This window comes from Hylobates moloch, unplaced genomic scaffold, assembly GCF_009828535.3.
Source record: "Hylobates moloch isolate HMO894 unplaced genomic scaffold, HMol_V3 SCAFFOLD_18, whole genome shotgun sequence".
Taxonomy (NCBI): Eukaryota; Metazoa; Chordata; class Mammalia; order Primates; family Hylobatidae; genus Hylobates; species Hylobates moloch.
Window position 1 is genome coordinate 59,718,105 of NW_026652293.1, and position 19,772 is coordinate 59,737,876.

At 48.3% G+C, this 19,772-nt stretch overlaps 1 protein-coding gene across 3 annotated transcripts in view; it reads right to left on the reverse strand.

Moving 5' to 3' along the window:
• ITPKB (inositol-trisphosphate 3-kinase B) overlaps positions 1-19,772 on the reverse strand; it is a 226,506-nt gene that overhangs the window by 103,706 nt on the left and 103,028 nt on the right. Inside the window, exons 1-2 of one of the 3 annotated variants that reach the window (XM_032136225.2) lie at positions 3,959-4,417; positions 450-2,592 (exon numbers count right to left, since the gene is read on the reverse strand). In XM_032136225.2, coding sequence (XP_031992116.1) covers positions 450-2,387 — 1,938 coding nt within the window. In that variant the 5' untranslated portion in view covers positions 2,388-2,592; positions 3,959-4,417. Of the gene's footprint in view, positions 1-449; positions 2,593-2,719; positions 3,014-3,958; positions 4,418-19,772 lie in introns of those variants that run through there. The other 2 variants (XM_032136226.2, XM_032136227.2) reach the window with 2 other exon arrangements.

The window sequence follows — 19,772 nt, forward strand, 5'->3', positions numbered from 1 at the left end:
AGGCTAACTTAATTTGATGATATCCTTGTCAATTTTCTTTGGCCTGAATGAAACACAGAGTTAAGTGTTTCACCTGATCAGACAAAAACTACACTCAGTAGCTCAGTTCACTATCTTTGGGGATTAGTCCAGAAGTTTTTGGTGACGTTTATTAATATTATTTTCCCAAGAAGCGTGGTGACCTACATGAAATACTTTTAAAACTTTTTTAAGATGTGCATGGAAATAGTAGAAAGACTCAGATTCACTGTCCAAGCTAAAGTGCATGGTCAGTGCCTCTGCTTCCACATCAGCAAACACACCTGGACAGAATTATTCACTGTGACTGTCCCAGGGCCCTGGTCTGAGTTTTCATGACTCTGTAGAAAGTAAGAAAAAGGGATGCATAGGGCATCAAAAGTCTGCTGAAATCAGCATGAGTTCTGGGCAAATCTCAGAGCAAGACTTACCACTCTAGGTTTCTGCTGGTCCAGGGTATGCAGGAAGGCTGAGTTGGGGTCCAGGGTGCGCTCAGGGTCACTGGAGATGTCCTCCTCTGAGTCTTCGTAGGATGAGGAGAAGCCCGTGGAGGAGGCCGAGGAAGAGGACAGTTTCCTCAGGGGCAGGTTGCCCCGAGGGCTTCCCTGCGTCTCCTCCAAGGCCCCATCCTCCTGGGTGCCCATGTCTGTAATGATGACGGCAGGTATGTTGCTGGGGCTGCAGACCTCCCTCAGGAAAGGCTTGTCCTGATCTTGGGGTAGCAGCTCAGGACTTGGGTGGGCATCACTGTCCTGCCGCTGGCTTTCCCAAGTCCCCTCTGACTGCACCCCTGTGCCACGCGTCCAAGCCAAACCGGCTTCCTCCATGGTGCCCTGCCAAATCCTGGAGCTCCCAGGCTGCACACCCACCCTGTCCCCAGGAGGGCACTGAGGTTCTTTCAGATCTTTCGCAGCGTCCCAACAGGGCAAAGGCTCCAGCATTCTGCCAGAAGGAATTCCCGCCTCCACATTCCCGGTCCCCGGCTGTGCTGAGGGGCTGCCCCCAAGCAAGCCCAGCGTTGGGGACCCTCCCTCTAGTCTGTCGGAGAGCTGCCAAAGCCCCCCACCCACGGGGGCCCCACTTCGGGCCTCCTCAGGGCCTACAGAGGCCAGGGCTCTGGGCAGCCTGGACCAGCTCAGGGCATCAGAGGACTCTGCGCTTTGCACGCTCACAGTCGTCTCCTCTGGCCTTTTGCCCACTTCAGGCGCCCCAGAGCCCGGCATGCCACAGGGCAGATTTCCTTTCCCCATCTTCCCAGGGGGTTCTCCATCGCGGGGCCCGCCCCTTTCTGGGGCTGGGCTTGTCTCACTGCCCAGAAACTGCCCCTGCCTCTCCACCAGGGCCTCTGGGGACTGCGGGTCCTCAAGCTCACGGGATCTCCCAGACAGCTCAGTGAGGGCAAGATCCTGTGGACGGTGTGGCCCAGTGGATGTAGCTCTCGCTGCCACTTCTGTGGCCATCGTTAAGCTAGCTCCGACCAGCCCCGATGAGGGAGCTAGGCAGCTCCGAGTTCCCGGGGTAGGAAAGCCCCTTCTGTCAATTTCCATAGCTGTGGGTGAGCCACAGCGGGGACTGGCAGGGATACCCTTCTCCATCCTTACAAAAGCGGATGGACCCTGGGCCTCTGATCCTGTAGGGGCAGCCCGGCCGGGAAGAGGTGGCATTCCTTCCTTCACCTGCGAGGGGCATAGGCTGGGCCCTCCTTTCCTCCCGGAGTCGGTTCCTGAAGTCTCTGGACATTGCTCCCCCCAGGACTTTGTCCTCCGTTCCTCGCTCCGGGCGCCCTGAACCAGGACCCTTCCAGGGGGCTGACTGCTGCTGCGGAAGGGGCACGGGGAGGGCGAGCGAGCCCTGCCCAAACGCGGGCTGCGGGGCGCTTGAATGGCGGAGCTCTGTGCCTGGATGTGCGCCTCAAACATGCCCACTTTCTGGTTCACCTGCACGTTCTGCAACTCGCGCTGCAGGATCCGCAGCTTCCTCTTGGCTTCCTCCGGCCCCGGCGGGGAGAGGGTACCGGCTGCCACCACCTGCTGCCCGTCCCCTCGCAGGCGACCAGCCCAACTTGGGCTGCTCACGCTGCTGCCGCTGCTGCCGCTGCCACTGCCACTGCCGCTGCTACTATTCAGCCTGCGCCGGCCGCTCCGCCAGCCCCCGGGGCTCCGGGGCTCCTCAGGCGACAGCGACTCGGCTGGGGGGAAGAGGAAAGAGGCGCCTCTCCCGGGGCTGAAAACGCTGCCGGGGCTTAGCAGGGCCCTTCCTGGGGGCGGGGGCGTCTCGCTGCCACTGGGCCCCGGGCCGCCGCCGCTCTTCATCTCGTTGGCACTATTCATGATCACCAGGCTGTTGAGCGCATAGCAGTACACAGCCATAGTACTGGGTCCCGCGCTGCCCGCCGCCGCGGCTCCCGCTCCTGCTCTGCCGCCGGCGCCTCGTCCTCCCGGCGCTCCCGGCTCAGCCCCGGAGCCCCGGCAGCCGCGGGTCCGCGCGCAGATGGGGCAGCATGGCCTGGGCGGCGGGCTGGGGGCACGACCGCGGGCTCAGCCCCCGCCCAAAGCTCCATAAACAATCGTGCGGCTGTGGAGATACAAGGAGAAAAGTCAGGACCCTGGAGGGCGCGGGGTGGTTGGGGGTCGCCTGCAGAACCCAGAGGGAGCCCCGGGAACACAATCTATCCGGGACCCAGCGCCACCGGACATCTCACCTATTGGGACGGCGAGGCTCGGCGAGGGCATGCCCCGGCTGCCTCGGTCGCCAGCGCGGTTACGGGTGTGCTTCCCCGCCCCCCACCCCGCCCCAGGCTGCGATACGCTTTATGAGGTCCCTTCAAATCCCAATCCTAACACTCGTCTCGCGGACCGGCGAGAAGCGAAGTCCAAGTCCTTGGCTCCTAAGTATGCTGTGTGCGGGGCGCGGCTGACTCAGCTCTCCCGAGCTGACACCCCAGCCACCGTCTCCGGGTCTCCCCAGCCTGAGCAAACATTGGCTATCCAGGGAAACCCGGCAGCCCTCGCCCTGGGCTTCAGGGTCTCCCTGCTCCACCCTCTCGGGGCATCAGAGACCGACCGGCTCGGAGGGAACCCGAGCGGGACCTGCCTTCCCCCAGCCGTTGCCAGCGCCCGGATCTGGGAGGGCGCCCGCGTGCCCGCCGTTTACCTTCCTGACCCTAGCCTTGGGGCTGTCTGTCGGCCTACGAAGGCCTGGGCGGGCGGCGGGGCCGCAGCCGAAGCATTTTTCAGCGCTGGCCTTGTCGCCTATCCCTAGACAAGTGTTTTGTGAGTGTGGGCGCACCGAGGTTCTACACGTTCTCTTTACCGGAACCAGTACTTGCTACCCCCCTGCCGTCGTCCCCTATGGAGGAGTGTCTGTGAGTGTGTGTGTGCACGCGTGTGTGTATACGCGCGCACGCGCGCGGAGCGAGTCCGCTCTCGGAGCGCCCTGTTGCCGAGGACGCGGCTGCCCCTGCGGGCTCCCGGACCCGCGCCCACTCGGAGGAACTTGGGGCGTGCATGGCTGCAGCCGGGCAGCAGCCCTAGGTGCACAGAGCCTCTGGCTCTGCAAACCTCCCTGGAGCCAGCGCTCTAACACCCCAGGGCAGCGCCGCGGAGCGCAGGGCTTCTCCGCATCCCTGCCAGCCTCGCCCGGCGCCAGCAGAGCCGCCCCGAGACCCCAGCCTGGGGACTCCTGGAGCGCGCTGGGGGAGGCGGCGCGGAGTGAGCGGCCCGGAAGGCGGGTAGGAGAAATGCGGGGACCTCGTCTCTCCCTATTTTCTCCCCACCGCCACTCCACGTCACCCTCCAAAGTCAAGCCCCCTTCCCCCCTCCCCAGCCCACCCCTTTGCCCTGTTTTGGAACCAGGAACGCCGAGATTCGCTCCAGAGCAGAAAGTGAGGGAAAAGAGGGTTGTTCAGAGGCGAGAGCCATTAAAAGGCCGCCAAACTTACCTGCAGTTATCAGATTCTCAGGTCCTGTGTAGACTACGTGCCCAGAGGCGCAGACCTCGTAGGGACGAGATGGCTTTAAAAGTAAAAATGCTCAGAAATTATTTTCTCACAAGCTATGGAAGACAAAAAAGAGGAGTGCGAAAGAGAGGGGGAAAGCTCTTCGGTTCAGGGGCCCGGCGTTCCCGGCAGTGGCGACGCAAAGCCGGCCCTGCACGCCCTTTTCGGCCGTGGAGATACTGCCCCTGTCAGTGTCTGCTCCGGGCTACTTCAGTGTTTGTTCAGTGTACGATTAAAAAAAAAAAAGAAAGAAAAGTTGGGGGGGGTGGAGGAGGGAGGAGGGAGAAAGGCGGAGGCTTGGGGGAGGAAAGCAGGAAGGAAGTTGTGAGCCTGTCTGGGGTTGAACTCAGCGGAACAAGTTTTTCTTTTCTTCTTTTTTTTTTTTCTATTGCTTGGCAAGACGAGGGAGGGAAACACTTAAAAAAAAAGTTTCCATTGTTAGCTAACAACAAAAAAAAGGCTTAACTTCTGCGGTTTAAAGATATACAATTCATTTTCCACCCCTCAATCGAGGCTTGCTGATGTGTCTAGCTTTATGAAACTATTTTTGAAAAATATTTTTAATAAAGTTTTGAGTGTATGTCTTAAAGCAAATCATGGGGACCTTTTTAGCATTTAAAAAAGGCTACAATCCTATATAAACGGTTTGTGTTCTTGTACACAATTCTGCAAATTCAAAGAAGGTACATTGAGGTCACCTTCCTGCAGAGTTGCAGATTTTAAGTGCATCACAGTAGTATTTTGGAAGACTGGTTGGTCTATGAGCTGGGGATGGTTTTGCAGTGCAATTGGTAGATATATAAATACACCTTTACATGTCACATTTATTTATAAATGCATACGGCACATGTGACATTCGCATATTTTTGCACTTAATTCTCAGAATTATTTTAAGAAAAAGCATAGTCCTGGAACTAAGAAGGCTTGGGTAATGTCTGAAACCCCTCTTGCTCCTGTAGACCCTTGTAGACTGTCTCCTGTAGACTGCATCATTTTCAAGAAGCTTTCTCCCCTGCTATCAGCAAAAAAGGGAGAAAGAACATCAGCCAACATTACTGGGCAGGGGATCCTACCCCTTTTAAGCCCTGGCACTGCCAGTGTGTTTTACATAATTCTCTAAATCTTAAACTACAGCATTTAGTGAAGGAGGGAAAACACAGCTGCATGGCTCAGGAGATTGAAACATCCAAAGCCTGAATTGGTCCTTATATCATGATTAGCCGAAATTCAGATGGAAATTTTGACTTTGCTTGTAGCACACAGATCTCTTGCTTGTTTATGTAACAATACTGTTAAGTGAGCAAAGCAACCTGCTGCTCAATCAGGAAAAGGCTCATGCTAAATCTGAAATCAAGAGATCTTCTAGCCAAGAATTCCTGAGAATCACACACTGTTGAAAACTAATTTTTAAAAATTATAAATGGAAGAATTGAACCTAATTACCCTCCTACCCTCAATGGGGCTTTTAAAAAAAAAAGCCCAATCCCAGAACTTTGGGAGGCCAAGGCAGGCGGATCACAAGGTCAGGAGTTCGAGACCAGCCTAACCAACATGGTGAAACCCCGTCTTTACTAAAAATACAAAAATTAGTCGGTCGTGGTGATGCGCTCCTGTAATCCCAACTACTTGGGCGGCTGCTGAGGCAGGAGAATCGCTTGAACCCGGGAGGTGGAGGTTGCAGTGAGCCAAGATCGCACCACTGCACTCCAGCCTGAGCGACAGAGTGAGACTCCATCTAAAAAAAAAAAAAAAGAGCCCAGAGTTATTCAGGGCTCTGAGCAGTTATTCAGGATCTGAGCAGTTCCTAAGAAAGAGAAGCCAGCCCTCTCCTTGACCCTAATTTGGTTCCCTAGGGGCAAAAAACAGGAGTTGCCAGTTTTCAGGAGACCCAATCATTGGAGTTTATGTCTGAGGGGCCTTTGTTCTAGTAGAGGCCAATACCTATGCCAGGTGTCATGGTGGAAGCAACTGAAGGACCTAGCAATGCATACATTAAGCACAGACACTTAGCTTCCCAATCCCTGGGAAACCTTACTGTCACCTCACAGCCTGACATCATCAGGCTTCCGTAGCTGAGAAACTTAGACTTCTTGAATGTGCAGTCAACCTGAAGAATTATTGGTCAGAAGGCAGCCAGCAGCTCTCAGGTGTGACATACAGAACGGGTTTCTGCCTTGGGCTTGAGGTGGGGCTAGCTGATGATTCTACCAGTCTAAAATTCTAACTGTGCCACCAAGAGCAGCAGGGGTTGGGGAAAAGATGGAATAAAACCCATGTCTGGAAGCTAGCATAGTGGGCTTGCATCCTGAGACAGAATCTAGTTGTCTTCCATGTTTGTAAATGAACATGAGAATATTTTACATAGCACTTATTTGCAAGACACTGTTCTAGACACATTATAAATATTTATACATTTTTATCCTCATTAAAAACCCTATGAGGCAGGCATCATTATTATCCTTATTCCACAGATGAAAAAATGAAAGTGCAAATGAGTGAGTAGTTTGTCCCCAAATTCCATTGCTGGTAAGTGGCAAAACCAGGATTTGAAACTATGTAATCTGGGTCTAGAATCCATGCTTGTCACTACTTCTCCATATTGTATAGTTATTATCTATAACCATAGGGAAGATGTGCCTAACTTTTCAGTTTTCTCTATAACTGTAGGGAAGGTTTGCCTAACTATTCAGAGTACCCATTTGCCCGCTTTTGAAATTGAAGTTAAAAAATCAAAGCTATGAAACTAAGAATAAAAGGAAACTTCCTCAACTTGATAAACAGCATCTGCGAAAAACCTAAAGTTAATATCATACTTAATGATGAAGTACTAAACACTTACCACTAAAATTATGAACAATGGCCAGGCACGGTGGCTTATGCTTGTAATCCTAGCACTCTGGGAGGCTGAGGCGGGTGGATCACTTGAGGTCAGGAGTTCAGGACCAGCCTGGCCAACATGGTGAAACCCTGTCTCTACTGAAAATATAACAATTAGCCAGCCATGGTGGCACGCACCTGTAGTCCCAGCTACTCAGGAGGCTGAGGCAGGAGAATCACTTGAACCCAGGAGGCGGAGGTTGCAGTGAGCCAAGATAGCACCACTGCACTCCAGCCTTGGCAACAGAGTGAGACTTCACCTCAAAAAATAATAATAAAATGAAACAAAATTAGGAATAAGGTTAGCATGCCTGCTCTCACTATTTTTATTTAACACTGTGCTTGAAGTCCTAGACAGTGCAATAAGACAAGGAAAAGGAATAAAAAGGCATCAAATTGGAAAGGAAGAAGTAAAACTATTTATTTAGATTATGTAATTGTCTATGTGGAAAATCCTGGGTCTATGAAAAAGCTATTAGAACTAATAAGTGAGTTTAGTAAATGTATTAGTTTGCCAGGCTGCCATAATAAAGTACCTCACACTGGTTGGCTTACAACAGAAATTCTGTTTACAACAGAAATTTATCTTCTCACAATTCTGGTGACTAAGAATAGTAGTAGTCTGTAGATCAAGCTGTTGCAGGGCCAGTTTCTTCTGAGGCCTCTCTCCTTGGCTTGTAGATAAATCTTCTCTCTCTCTCTTTTTTTTTTTTTTTTGAGACAGAGTCTTTTTTTTGAGACGGAGTCTCACTCTGTCACCCAGGCTGGAGTGCTGTGGTGTGATCTCAGCTCACTGCAACCTCTGCCTCCCAGGTTCAAGCAATTCTCCTGCCTCAGCCTTCCAAGTAGCTGGGACTACAGGCACCCGCCACCACGCCTGGCTAATTTTTGTATTTTTAGTAGGGACAGGGTTTCACCATATTGGCCAGGCTGGTCTCAAACTCCTGACCTTGTGATCTGCCTTCCTTGGTCTCCCAAAGTGCTGGGATTACAGGCATGAGCCACCACGTCCGGCCGATAAATCTCTATGTATCTTTATATGGTCTTCTCGCTATATAGGTTTATGTCCTAATTTCCTCTTCCTATAAGGACACCAGTCATATCGGATTATGGCCCATCCTAATGACCTCATTTAACCTTCATTACCTTTCTAAAGACTCTACCTCCAAATAGTCATATTCTGTGACATCGTGGGTTAGGATTTCAACATATAAATATGGGGGGAAACACAATTCAGCCCATAATAGCAAGGTTGCAGAATACATGATTAATATACCAAAATCAATTGTATTTCTACATACTACCAATAAATAATCAGAAATTTTTTAAAATCAAATAATAGGCTGGGTGCGGTGGCTCACGCCTGTAATCCCAGCACTTTGGGAGGCCGAGGCGGGCGGATCATGAGGTCAGGAGATCGAGACCATGGTGAAACCCCATCTCTGCTAAAAATACAAAAAAAAAAAAAATTAGCCAGGCGTGGTGGCGGGCGCCTGTAGTCCCAGCTACTCGGAGAGGCTGAGGCAGGAGAATGGCATGAACCCGGGAGGCGGAGCTTGCAGTGAGCGAGATTGCGCCACTGCACTCCAGCCTGAGCAACAGAGCGAGACTCCATCTCAAAAAAAAAAAAAAAATCAAATAATAATATCTTTACAATAACATCAAAAACTATGAAACATTTAGATATAAACATGACAAAACATTTGAAGATCCGTAACGAGAAAATTATAAATCACTACTGGAAAAAAAAAGACCTAAGTAAATGAAGAGATATATACCATGTTCATGAATTGGAGGACTCAATATTGTTACAATGTTAATTCTTCTTCAAATTTATCTGTAGATTCAACGCAATCACAGTCAGTATTTCAGCAGGTTTTTGTTTTTGTTTATTTTATTTTGTTTTTATTTTCTAAACTTCATAGGGAAATGCAAAAGATCTAGAATGACCAAAACAACTTTGAAAAAGAATGCAGTGGGAGGACTAACACTATCTCATGTCAAGACTTATTATAAAGCTACAGTAATCAAGATAGTGTGGCATTGGCATAAAGTTCAAAAAATAGATCAATAGGGCAAAATAGTCCAGAAATAGACCCACGTATATATGGACAATTGATTTTTGACACAAGTGCAGAAAAAGTGGAGAAGTCTTTTAACAAATAGTGCCATAACAATTCAACATCCATATCTAAAAAGAGGAAATTCAATGAATATCTTATATAATATTGTACAAAAATTACTCAAAATGGCTCACAGATCCTAATGTAAAGCCTAAGACCAAGAAACTTTTATAAGAAACATAAGAGAAAATTTCTGGGAACTTGGGTTCCTGTTTCTTAGATATGATACCAAAATTATTTGGACTACATCAAAATTTAAAACTTCTCTTCAAGGCCAGGCACAGTAGTGCACACCTGTAATCCCAGCATTTTGGGGAGGCTGAGGCGGGCAGATCACTTGAGCTCAGGAGTCTGAGACCAGCTTAGGCAACATGGCAAAACCCCGTCTCTACAAAAAATAAAAACAAAAATTAGGCCAGGTGTGGTGGCTGATGCCAGTAATCCCAGCACTTTAGGAGGCAATGTGGCTCACGCCTGTAATCCCAGCACTTTGGAAGGCCAAGGCAGGCAGATCACTGGAGGTCAGGAGTTTGAGACCAGCCTGGCCAACATGGTGAAACCCTATCTCTACTAAAAATACAAAAACTAGCCGGGCGTGGTGGTGAACGCCTATAGTCCCAGCTACTCAGGAGGCTGAGGCAGGAGAATCACCTGAACCTGGGAGGTAGAGGTTGCAGTGAGCCTAGATTGCACCACTGCACTCCAGCCTGGGTGACAGAGTAAGACTCTGTCTTAAAAAAAATACAAAAATTAGCTGGGCATGGTGGCACGTGCCTGTATTCCCAGCTACTCAGGAGGGTGAGGTGGGAGGATCAATTGAGCCTGGGAAGCCAAGGCTGCAGTGAGCCATGATCATGCCACTGCACGCCAGCCTAGGTGACAGAGTGAGACCTTGTGTCCACAAAAAAAAAAAACAAAAACAAAACAAAACACCCCACTTCTCTTCAAACGATACTGAAAAGAATGAAAAGACAATGCATAGACTGGGAGAAAATATATGCAAAGCATACTGTTCATAGCAGCTTTATTAGAATTAGCCAAAAATTAGAAACAACTCAAAAGTCCATCAAGAGGTGAATGGATAAACAAATTGTGGTGTACAATGGAATATTATTCATTAATAAAAAAGAAATGGACATTGATGTACATACAACATGGATGAATCTCAAAAGAATTATGCTGCGTGAGAAAAATCAAACAAAAGAGAATATCTACTGTATGATTCCAAATGTGGAAAATTCTAGAAAACACAAACTCATCTATAGTAACAGAAAGCAGACTGGGTGGCTGCCTGAACATGGAGGCTGTGGAGAGGGGCAGGAAGTAGGAAGGATGAAGGTACATGTGGGACGTTGTGAAAGTAATGGATACGTCCACTGTCTTAATTGCAAGGATGATTTTATGAGTATATACATAAGTGAAAACATATAACACTGTAAAATATTAAATATGTGCAGTTTGTTGTATATCACTTATAACGTAATAATTTTTTTTTTTTTTTGAGATGGAGTCTCGCTCTGTCACCCAGGCTGGAGTACAATGGCGCCACCTCGGCTCACTGCAAGCTCCGCCTCCCGTGTTCACTCCATTCTCCTGCCTCAGCCTCCAGAGTAGCTGGGATTACAGGCACCCGCCACCATGCCCGGCTAATTTTTTCTAGTTTTAGTAGAGATGGGGTTTCACTGTGTTAGCCAGGATGGTCTCGATTTTCTGACCTCGTGATCCGCCCACCTAGGCCTCCCAAAGTGCTGGGATTACAGGCCAGTTTTGTTTTGTTTTGTTTTGTTTTTTTGAGACAGGGTCTTGCTCTTGTCGCCCAGGCTGGAGTGCAATGGTGCAATCTCAGCTCACTGCCACTTCTGCCTCCCGGGTTCAAGTGATTCTCCTGCCTCAGCCTCCCGAGTAGCTGGGATTACAGACAACCACCATCAAGACTGGCTAATTTTTGTATTTTTAGTAGAGACGGGGTTTCACCATGTTGGCCAGGCTGGTCTTGAACTCCTGACCTCAGATGATCCGCCTGCCTCGGCCTCCCAAAGTTCTGGATTACAGGTATGAGCTACTGTGCTCAGCCAATAAAGATATTTTTAAAAACATAGCTATGGATGGATATAGCCTTTGATGAGGCCCCATTCCTAGTGTCAAGCACAGTGCTTGACATATAATCTGTCTTCTGGGTGAAACGTTCTGGGTAAATTGTTCATTTGTTCATTCACGTGTTTCATGGAATAACTCTGTGTCCCCTTTTTTCAAATATAACTTTGTTAAATTATCACAACCGTTCCAGCTGTCCCATCTATCCTGCAATGTCATCCTCTTAGGAATCCTCCTCTGATGGCCCAGCCCGCAATGACCTCCTCCTCCTCACACATGGAGACTCTGCATCAGCACCCTTCACTCAGCATCCCTCCTTCTGCCTCCCACTGTTAGTAAGCTTTTCACACTCTCTCCCATAAGGTCCTTGAAGGCAGAGAGCAGCTATGGCTTTTCTATGAACAACCCCCACCTCCCCTAGCCATTAATACCTTGTCTTACATATATTTATTCATGATTAATTCCTTAGTCATTAAAAATACTATTTTTTAAAAGACAGGCCTATTTATGTAAACATATACATACACAAACACAGTCTTGCTGCCCTCTGCCACTACTCATGAGGCACATGGTCTGGAAGAGCAAAATGAAGACAGCAAATGTTACGATTCTAGGCTGATATGGAAAAGAGAAAGTCCATTTTTACGTTCCCTAGACACCTGAGCTTTAGCCCTAGTTTCATGGCTTCCTGGGTATACTTCACTATTATAACAGCTTATTCTTCATGTATTCATTCATTCATCAAACGCTTACTAAACCCTTCCCTTACTCCACGCTCTGTTATAATATGCTACCTTTTGTCTCCTCCTCTTTGAGGACTTAGTCCCATTTGCATCTGCTATGTCTGGTGTAGGGAAGGTATTTGATCATATTTATTGAATGGTCATTGTCCCCAACTCAGGCAAGAGCAACAGAAGCATTTTCTGCCTCTCCTAAATCCAGAGGCTGCTTTGTGGTGGTGCTGGAAAGAGAATACCAAGCTAATTAGGATGATTTCTGCAGCAAAGTGAAAGATACTTACAGGTATATTCCATTTACATGTGGACACTGAAACAATTATCTAGTTTCAAACTGACTTTTCCAGCCATCTAAACAACAGATTGGGTTGGCTCTGTTGCAAATCTATTAAGAAGTTATGCACAGAGACTCAAAATCCATAGAATAGCCATGATCTGAGCCAGTGGTATAAATGTATGTATTCACTCAGCATCAAAAATGTATATATACATTTTTTCATTGTCTGTAAACAACCATGAACTGATAAGAGATGGACTGAAAAAATGCGATCCTGCTTTTCCTACCTAAATGTGACTTAGCTAACTGAAACACTCATGTTGAAATATTGTGTCAAGCCCAGGTGCAGTGGATTAGCACTTCGGGAGGCCAAAGTAGGAGGTTTGCTTGAGGCCAGGAGTTCAAGACCAGCCTAGGCAACATAGTGAGACCCTGTCTCTACAAAAATTTAAAAATTAGCCAGGCATAATGGCGTGCACGTGTAGTCTCAACTACTTGGGAGGCTGAGGCAAGAGGATCACTCGAGCCCAGGAGTTGAGGCTGCAAAGAGCCATGATTGCGCCACTGCACTCCAGCCTGAGTGATAGAGTGGGACCCTATCTCAAAAGAAAAGAAAGAAAAGAAAAGAGAAAAGAAAAGAAAAGGAACGTGGTATCAAGACTTTGTTTTAATTGAAACCAAGTCATTTGCTGTCAGTTTAAGATGCTGACTCTATATGGCTTTGCACTAAACCTCTTCTCCAGGGATCCCCTCCTACACACTGAAAAGGCTGCCTTTGCTTTAAATCCTAAAGAGTGAAGGGTGGGCCGGGCGCAGTGGCTTGCACCTGTAATCTCAGCACTTTGGGAGGCCGAGGTGGGCGGATCACCTGAGGTCAGGAGTTCGAGACCAGCCTGACTAACATGGTGAAACCCCATCTCTACTAACACTACAAAAATTAGCCAGGTGTAGTGGCGGGTGCCTGTAATCCCAGCTACTCGGGAGGCTGAGGCAGGAGAATCGCTTGAACCTGGGAGGCAGAGATTGCAGTGAGCTGAGATTACGCCATTGCACTCCAGCCTGGGCAACAGAGCAAGACTCTCTCAAAAAAATAAATAAATAAAAATAAAGAGTGAAAGGTGGCCGGGCGCGGTGGCTCACGCTTGTAATCCCAGCACTTTGGGAGGCTGAGGCGGGCGGATCACGAGGTCAGGAGATCGAGACCAGGAAGAAAAGATGAACCGGAGGCGGCTTAGTGACCGATGTCCCACGATCCAGCCTGGGTGACACCGGAGCACACTCAACCAAAATGAAAGGTGAGGAGCGGCCTTAGCACCTTTCTCTGGATAACTGGATTTGTATGACATCTGTGAACCCTTAGGACAAAAATAATTGGTAAGAAAGAGCATTGGAAACGCGCAAGTTACAGGACATTCACAAAATATTTTCTCTGAGGTTTTGATACAGCGGGCCTTGTGTTTGAATAGCCTCCATTAGGAAGTTTAGGAGACCCAGAGAAGGACTTTGAGTTAACCTTGATCCATCATTTAAGATTTTAGGAATGAAAAGAAAGTGTTAAGTTTACATGCTTGGTGTGTAAGAACAGAGTCTCAGAAAAGGTCACCATATAATGTTCTAACGCAAAATAGACGGCTGTCTTTGGTAAAAAAGGGAAGTTTCTCATGCCTCCCATTTCTTCTTTCCCTTACAACAAAGGGACAGCACCAGCAACAAGAGATTATATCTATACTGATTGCAAACCACACTCGGTCCGTGCTTCAGGTGTCTACAGTGCTTCTGCTGGTACCCACTAACGCAGCCTACCTCACCGCTGTTTAACCCATGAGCATCTCATTTCAGCTTTGGGTATCATTAACGCCATTCATTTACTCTTTAAACTCTGACTGGGTTTTCTAGGCAAGGGGAGAGGGAAGAGAAGGATATGAAGAGGAGTTGTACTCATCTTTAAAGTACTCACAGACTAGAAGGGGAACCAAGTGTTAAAATGGTTATAATTATTTTTATTTTTACGTGACATATGGTATAATAGCACTCAAATTACCAAGAGAGAACAGTGGTAGGGGTGACCTTGGGCTAGGGGAGGAGATGGGAAGGCTTCAGGAAAGGGTGATCTTTTGGTGGACTGTAAAGGATGAGTAGGAGTTCACCAGGAAAAGAAGAGAGTGTTCTAGGCAGAGGCACAGCAATCACAAGTCCCTTGACCCATGGAAGAGCAGGTTTGAGGAGTGTTGAATCCATGTGGCCAGAGAATATGGTGGTGGTGGGTGGGGGGCAATCGGGGTGGGGGCAAGAAGAGCCTGGAATAACAGTTTGGGGACATGTGGTGAAGTTTCTTAATTACTATGCTAATTAGCTTGGATTTTTCATTAAAAATAATAGGCAGCCACTGAGGAGTTTTAGGCAGAGAGTGACACAATTAAATTAGCATTTTAAAAAGATATCTCTGAGGCAATACAGAGGATATATTGGAGGGGAAATAGAGACCAGGTTCAGTGGTCTCTGTTACAGAGCTCCAGGGCACCGGGCCCTCAGAGATGAGTAAAACACTGCAACACAACCTTACCTTTCAGGAGCTCGCAACTGCATAAGGGAGCATATTAATTACCTGTTGCTATCCCAAATTACCAGAAACTTAGCAGCTTGAAACAACATGTATTTATTATCTCACAGTTTCTGTAATATGCAGTGTGGTTTAGCTCAGTCCACAGCTTCAGACTACACTTAAGGTGTTGGCTAGGACTGGGCTTTGTCTGATCCTCAACTGAGGACTAATCTGCTTCCAAGCTCACAGTGTTGTTGGTGAGATTCAGCAACTTGCTGGCTTTGGCCAGAAGCTTCTCTCACTTCTTTGCCATGTGAACCTCCTCAACATGGCTACTTGCTTCATCAAAGCACGAAAGCTTAGAAGGCAACAAAGAGCGTCTGCTAACAAGACGGAAGTTGCAATCTTATGTAACATAATCACCTCCATTGCTTAGAAGATTATAATCCTATCACCTCTACTGCTTAGAAGCAAATCTCCGAGCCCACTCACACACAGCGCCTTGAACGCCTGCAGGCAGAAATACTTCAACCCATCTTAGAGTCTGTCTCTAAGGATAGAGACTGATCTTGAACTATCTCAGAATAATAAGGCAAAAATAAGGTAGCTGTATTCTCCAGGGGCTATACAATCAAAGAGAGGTTACCTGGACTGATCTGGTGATTAAGGGAATACTTCCTCAAGGGGCTCAATTAGAATGCCATTACTGTGGTCCTGGAATAAGATGTTGAAGACCTGAAATTTCCCTGTTCATCAGTTAATTCTTTTTTTTTTTTTTTTTTTTTGAGATGGAGTCTTGCTCTGTCTCCAGGCTGAAGTGCAATGGCACGATCTTGGCTCACTGCAACCTCCGCCTCCCGGGTTCAAGCGATTCCCCTGCCTCAGGGTCCCTCGTAGCTAGGACTACAAGTGTGCGCCACCACACGTGGCTAATTCTTTGTATTTTTAGTAGAGATGGGGTTTCACCCTGTTGGCCAGGATGGTCTCAATCTCCTGACCTCGTCATCTGCCCTCCTCAGCCTCCCAAAGTGTTGGGATTATAGGCGTGAGCCACTGCGCCCGGCCTCATCAGTTAATTCTTTTTATCCATTGGGTCCTTTGGTTAAAAAGTCCATGATGGACAAAGGTTTATTTGTTTAGTCTTTTGTTTGTTTTTGTTTTTGAGACAGAGTCTCGCTGCAATGCCCAGGCTGGAGTGCAGTGGCGCAATCTCAGCTCACTGCAACTTCCGCCTCCCGGGTTCAAGTGATTCTCCTGCCTCAGGCTCCCAAGTAGCTGGGACTACAGGCACCCACCACCACGCCCGGCTAATTTTTGTATTTTTAGTAGAGACGGGGTTTCACCATGTTGGCCAGGCCGATCTTGAACTCCTGACCTCAGGTGATCCACCTGCCTCGGTCTCGCAGAGTGCTGGGATTACAGGTGTGAGCCACTGCACCTGGCCTGGACATGAGTTTAAATCCCAGTTTGGCCACTTAGAGCTGTGTGAACTTGGAAGTTAGGTAGCCTCTTCACATCAATTTCCTAATCCACAAGATGGGGATATTGCTGCTTACTCTATAGGGATCTTGAAAGATTAAATGACATGGTGTATATGAAAGACCCTAGCATGGGCCCTGCCACATTGGAACTCAGCCAGTAACTTAGGCCACATCCTAAGCAAGGCTCACGAGTACAGAAGGGCCTTACGGCCTGGATCAAAGTTACAGGCAAAACCGGCCGTGGAAGAGCCTGGTCCTCAGGCTTCTCCTTAGAGGGCAGCCAAGACTATCACAGACACATCCTACATCAAGGCCCACTCCGTGGTAAAAGAAAGAGGACCTTGCATCTCCATGTTGTGGACCCTCCTTTTATTTGGTGACCACCTGATAAACACTTGCTGACCCTCCAGGACTGGGGCTCCAGGGCTACATCACCCATCTCTAGCAGCTCTCTAGGGCTCTGAAATGGAGTGTTTCCTCCCCTTCCGAGGTCTCCCCCATCATCCATCCAATGGTTTAGAACTCGATTACTTTTAAAAAAAAAAAAAAAAAGGATCTTGCTCTGTGGCCTAGTCTGGAGTACAGTAGTGTGATCATGCCTCACTATAGACTTGAACTCCCAGGCTCCAGTGATTCTGCCGCCTCAGCCTCCTGAGTAGCTGGGACTATAGGCAGGCACCACCATGTCCAGATAATTTTTTCACTTTTTTGTAGAGATGGGGTCTCCCTATGTGGCCCAGGCTGGTCTCAAACTCCTGGACTCAAGTGATCCTCTCACTTCAGCCTCCCAAAATGCTGGTATCACAAGCATGAGCCACTGTGCCCAGCCTAGACTGCTTTTAAAGGTATTTATTATGTGCCCATCTCTGTGCTAAACTAAAACACCTGATTGGGATGGAAGGCTGGGGCAAACAGAAGCAGGGGTGAGGGGAGGAGCTCATCTTGGGCTGAGGCTTTGTTTTTCTGTCTTAGAGGCCATGTGCTCCCTGCTAAGGTGGAGCTGAGAAGCTGGGAATAGGCTGGGATGCTCTTCCTTCATTTGGTCTCCTGAGTACAGCCTCCATGCTTGTTGTTACATAATTTCTACTAAAATTCCTGGAAATTCAGCTAGAAGAGTAGCTCCCAAAGGAACCCTGAGGCATGAATGCTGAGGTTGAAAGCTTCCCATCTAAACTGTGTCTCCAAGTGCTGACAATGCCAACCTAACTCACATCGTCATTGGTGACAATACCAACCCAACCAACTCATATTGTCTGCAGGATTCTCAAATGCCCAGCAGCTTCAAAAATAGACATCTTCTCCAAAGAGAGCAGACACGGTGAAAAGCACAAAGATGAATGACTTCAAATTATGAGATGCAAAGAATGCCAACTTCCTCACATTAAGGTAAGGTATAATAGGTTGTAGGAGGTTAGGAAGGCATCTCTGAGGCCACCACTTTTCCAGTGGTTCCTGCATGCCCCCACTCTGCTGTGCTTATTGCCATAAAGCATCACAGAGCACGGCCCGACAGTGGTCAGGGTGCTCAATGGCAAGCAACAGAAACTGTGTATTGCTTCTATAAGCACAAGATAAAGTTATAATAAAGATATGAGGAGCTCATAAAATCATCAAGAATGCCAGAAAATCAAGCTTGGGAGATGGGGCAGGAATGGGGGAGGCTCCCCAGGTCAAATCACTCCTGAGAGTTTGTCCAGTGCCACATAAGGTGTTGTCAACACAGCTCCTGCTGCAGCACTGATACTCCTGGAGCTTGGACGTGGCCTTGCTGCTGGTACCATTACCACAAAGATGGCTTCTCCATGGCCCTGCTTCTCTGTGTCAATGTCCAGTGGGTATGTCCGATGGGCTGAGCTGAGGTGTGTATCCATACCCAACCCCGGAGGCTGGGGAAGCGGGCATCTCAGGCTTGGAGGCTGCTCAGCTAAAGAGCCCAGAGGGTCCACTGGAGCCCCAGGGCTGACTTCCAGGCAAGTGAGCAAGTGAGTTCTCACAGCATCTTTTTCTTTTTCTTTTTTTTTTTTTTTTGAGATGGAGTCTCGTTCTGTTGCCCAGGCTGGAGTACAGTGTCACGATCTTGGCTCACTGCAACCTCTGCCTCCCAGGTTCAAGCGATTCTCCTACGTCAGCCTACCGAGTAGCTGGGATTACAAGTATGCGCCACCATGCCTGGCTAATTTTTGTATTTTTAGTAGAGACAGAGTTTTGCCATGTTGACTGAGCGGGCCTCAAACTCCTGACCTCAAGTGATTTGTCCGCCTCAGCCTACCAAAATGCTGGAATTACAGGTGTTAGCCACCGTGCCCAGCCATCTTTTTCTTTAAATAATTAAAAAGTGATTAAAAACCGGACATGGTGGCTCATGCACTTCGGGAAGCTGAGGTGGGCAGATCACCTGAGATCAGGAGTTTGAGAGCAGCCTGGCCAACATTGCGAAACCCCGTCTCTACTAAAAATACAAAAATTAGCCTGGCGTGGTGGCGGCCACCTGTAGTCCCAGCTACTTGGGAGGCTGAGGCAGGAGAATCACTTGAACCCAGGAGGTGGAGGTTGCAGTGAGCTGAGACTGTGCCAGTGTACTCCAGCCAGGGCGACAGAGTGAGATTCTGTCTCAAAAAAAAAGCGATTAAAGGTAAAAAGAGAAGAAGACAAATTCGTTCAAAAAATGTTACTGAGCACTTATGTGTCAGGCAGTATTCTAGACTGTGAGGATAGAGCAGGCAGTCACACACAAGTCCTGACCTCAGAGAGGCTTCACAGTAATGGAAGATGGGGAGTAACAAGCCTGTATGTGTGTGTGTGTGTGTGTCTGGTGTGTGTGTGTGTGTCTGGTGTGTGCGTGTGTCTGGTGTGTGTGATGTTGATAAGAGCCATGGAGAACATGGAGAACAATACAGGCGGGGTAAGAGGGCCTTGGGAGTGCTAAGTTACTTTGTAGAGGGGGTCGGGGAAAACTTTCTGCCTAAGATGATATCTGAGCAGAGATCTGAAGGATGGAAGGAGGGAGGACGTCATTCAGCCACCAGGGAAGAGTGTTACCCACAGAGGGGACAGCCAGAGTAGAGGCCCTGAGGCAGGAGCACACCTGCGGGGTCAAGGAAGCAAACAGCCATTGTGGCTGGGGCAGAGTGAGTGAAGGGAGCATTGGAGAGAATAAGGTCAGGGAGATAGTCAAGGCTTTTCCCAGGGCAAGAAGAGACACTTTTGGAAGGTTTTGAACAAGGAAGTAAGATGACCTAACTCACATTTTAGAAGGAGCCCTCTGGCTGCTGGTGGAGAACAGAGGGTGGAGGGGCAAGAGAGCAGGCAGGAAGAGCATTCAGGGGGCTCCTGTGGGAGGCCAGACTGGAGGAGCAGGGGTGAAGCCAGGCGGGAGAGCAGAGGTGCTGAGAAGGAGGCAGGCTCTGGATGCATTTGAAGGTAGTCACCAGGTTTGATGCATCGGATGTTTTATACTCTTGCGCGCTCTCTCTCTCTCGCTCTGTCTCGTTCTCTCTCGCTCATACACACACATGCGTGCGTGCATGCATATATAGGAATACCTACTTTTATTCTACTTCACAGATACTGTTTTGACAAATTGAAGGTTTGTGACAACCCTGCTTCAAGCAAGTCTTTTTTTTTTT